At 47.2% G+C, this 2,940-nt stretch overlaps 1 protein-coding gene across 1 annotated transcript; it reads left to right on the forward strand.

The window, feature by feature from the left end:
• Positions 1–704: 704 nt before the first annotated feature.
• On the forward strand, positions 705–2,717 carry LOC136386160 (PWWP domain-containing DNA repair factor 3B-like). The gene has a single exon (XM_066357590.1). The coding sequence runs from the start codon at positions 705–707 to the stop codon at positions 2,715–2,717; it is 2,013 nt and encodes a 670-aa protein (XP_066213687.1).
• The last annotated feature ends 223 nt before the right edge of the window (positions 2,718–2,940 follow it).

A 2,940-nucleotide genomic window follows, 5' to 3' on the forward strand; every position in this document is an offset into this window, starting at 1 on the left:
AACCGCCATTCGAGCTTCATGAACCTCTGAACTCTAAGCTCCCACTGGCAGACATGATATTGGGCTGACACTCAGTGTCTGTAGGTCGGAGATCATCTCTGGCTTCCTTGGGTGCACAGGGTGGCACTAGCGCCCCAGAAAAGAAACCCTGAAGCATTCGTGTAGTGTGAGCCCCGAGGGGCACAAAAGGCCCGGGGCATCAATAGCACAAATGAGATCCCGGACATGCCCCCCACCTCCCAGCACAGGTGCTGTTTAATATGCAGTAGTAACACATAAGGCATGGAGTTGGGCTCAGAGGGCTGGAAAACTCTTCTGGTATTTTCTGTATTTTTCCCAAATAGTTGCCTCGTATCATGCCCCCCCCCCCCCTGCAGCCTGTTACACACTCTTTATATTTATCTTATCAATTCTCGCTGACCAACGTTCTTCTACTTCCACAAAAGGAATGCTTTCTGATTCTTTTTGCCTTTTCCTTTTCCATATTCCAGTGTTCTCCAGTATCGTCTGTTGAAACACAAGTTCCACCATTTCTGAGCGATTCAGGTGGAGAAGGACAGGCCACACAAGTGTTAAACCTTCTGTAATCTTAGGCAAAAAGAGTGGTGAAGAACATTGTTTTAGGAGAGACTTGTAGTTGCAGGTATAACAGACCCCTCAACCTCTGTTAATTAGACACCTCTCAACACCCAAGTCCAATCATAATGGAGTCCGAGTATGTCTTATGCAACTGGAAAGGCCAATTTTGGCCAGCAAAAATCTTGTCCAGATCCAGAACCTCACCAAAAAGTAAGACATATTCTCTACAAGTTCAAATACTCTCAGTAGATAAAAAAATTAAAGTGAAAAGCAGAAACGTAAAGGTCCTAGATGAGTCTCAAATTGAGTCCATTACCTCCTCAAGAGTGAACCGGTCCAAGACCAGAATCCCCCCAGGAGAGGAAGTGGCCTACAGAAGGGCTCTAACATTGGCACTGGACATTCTGAAAGAGAGAGCAAACTTGGGTCCCGCAAGAGCATCAGATGACCCGGAGACCGCCACGGTGTCTCAAAAGGGACCGCAAAAGCGATCTCGTAAAAAGTATCGGAAGACCAAAAGGATCTCACTGAGAAGTTCTAGGAAAAAGAAAAACTCCAAATCATTGATGGTACATTCAAAGGGTGAGAATGTTCCCGATGGTGACAAATCACAGGTGCACACATCCAGCACTCCTGTCCCGAGGGAAGTGCAAGCACGGCCCTCACGGAAGTCCCGCATGTGCTCAAACTTCCCATCACTTCCAGAAAATGACCATGAGGAAGAGAACAAGGAAAAGACAGAAAATGCAAGCACCTCAAGAGCTATGTCTTCGCACTGTACAGTCAAGGGGGATATTGCAGGTGCTAAAGATGGGGGCGTCCCTCCATCTCTGCCACCCGGTTTCATGGTCACTCTGCCCAGGGCTCTGAAAGTAAAGTCACCACGCGGCACCTGCCGGAAAACCCTGGCTGTCTCGTCTGAGTTCTCTGCCTTCACCAGGAGCACTGAGAACCCTAGAGAGGGCGCCTGGAAGCCAGGCGCGGGAGGTGCAGCAACATCCTCTAATGCCCCTTACCTGAAGCCGCATTATTCATTCCATTTGGCAAGCAAATTAAAGGAGCAGTTGCCACCAGAGTTTCAGAAAGAATGGCAAAACCTTCAACCCGTAGTTAGATTAACGCGTATTGACCCCACCCCCTTTATTAGGAAGGATGTCACCAAGGTTGTGGGACAACCGACAAGTACGGCTTTCCCACAGGAGCCGTGTCCCATTGAAAGAGGAACGATGGTCTGGTTTAAATTTCAAAATTACCCGTTTTGGCCATCAGTAGTCAAAAGTGTCAGCCACATGGAGCAGACTGCAAGGGTGCTATTGATTGAGGCAAACATGCACCTTGAAAAGAATGGCATTCAAGTGCCTCTTCGGAGATTAAAGCATCTAGATTGTAAAGAGAAAGAGAAACTAATGAAGAGAGCCAGGAAACTGTACGAGCAGAGTGTGAACTGGTGCTTTTCCCTGATTTCCCACTACAGAGAACGGCTCAGTTGTGGGTCTTTCGTGGGCTCTTTCCTGGACTACTATGCTGCTGACATCAGCTACCCAATTAGGAAAGCCATCCAAGAGGGGTTTCTGGAGGTTGACTTCCCAAAGGTGAATTACGCCGAGCTGGAAGATTCTGAGGAGGAGAGCTCCCCGGATGGGAGGAGGCCCTGCAAGAAAATTCTCCCTGACCGGATGAAGGCGGCTTGGGGCCGAGACAACCAGAAGCTCGTGGACTTCATCGTGAAGAGAAAGGGGGCCGACCACCATCTTCTGGACATCGTCAAAGGCAGGAAACAGTCCAAGTGGCTGGTATCATTTCTGAACTCAAGCAGGTATGTGATCTGCACTGAAACATACCTGGAGGATGACGATCAGTTGGATGTCGTAGTAAGGCATTTACAAGAGATCTACAATCAAATAGACAAGAACAGGCTGTCTCTGACAAGAGACGACAAAGTGAGTTTTGTTCTGGAAGTCCTTCTGCCAGAAGCCATCATTTGTTCAATTTCTGCACTTGACGGGTTAGACTACAGCAAGGCAGAAGAAAAGTACTTGAAAGGGCCACCTGTGCATTACCGGGAAAAAGAACTATTTGATAAAAATATCTTAAAGAAAATCAGAAAGAGATCGGCAGTCAGGAGCAGGGCTAAGTAAGTCTCCCCCTGCACCCATAGCTTAGCAAAGAGACCTCTCATTTGTATCTTTAATAAAAAACCTGGACTGATGATCCCTCCATTCTCTGCGGCACATAAAGACATTCTGGACATTCGGGATCATGCTGGATTTGTTTTGGATCCATCTCTAGCATTTGTGGGTGGCATAGTCATCATCATTTTTTGCTCCCAAACCGTTCATAAATTAATTTCTTAAAATATTG

This window comes from Saccopteryx leptura, chromosome X (assembly GCF_036850995.1).
Source record: "Saccopteryx leptura isolate mSacLep1 chromosome X, mSacLep1_pri_phased_curated, whole genome shotgun sequence".
Taxonomy (NCBI): Eukaryota; Metazoa; Chordata; class Mammalia; order Chiroptera; family Emballonuridae; genus Saccopteryx; species Saccopteryx leptura.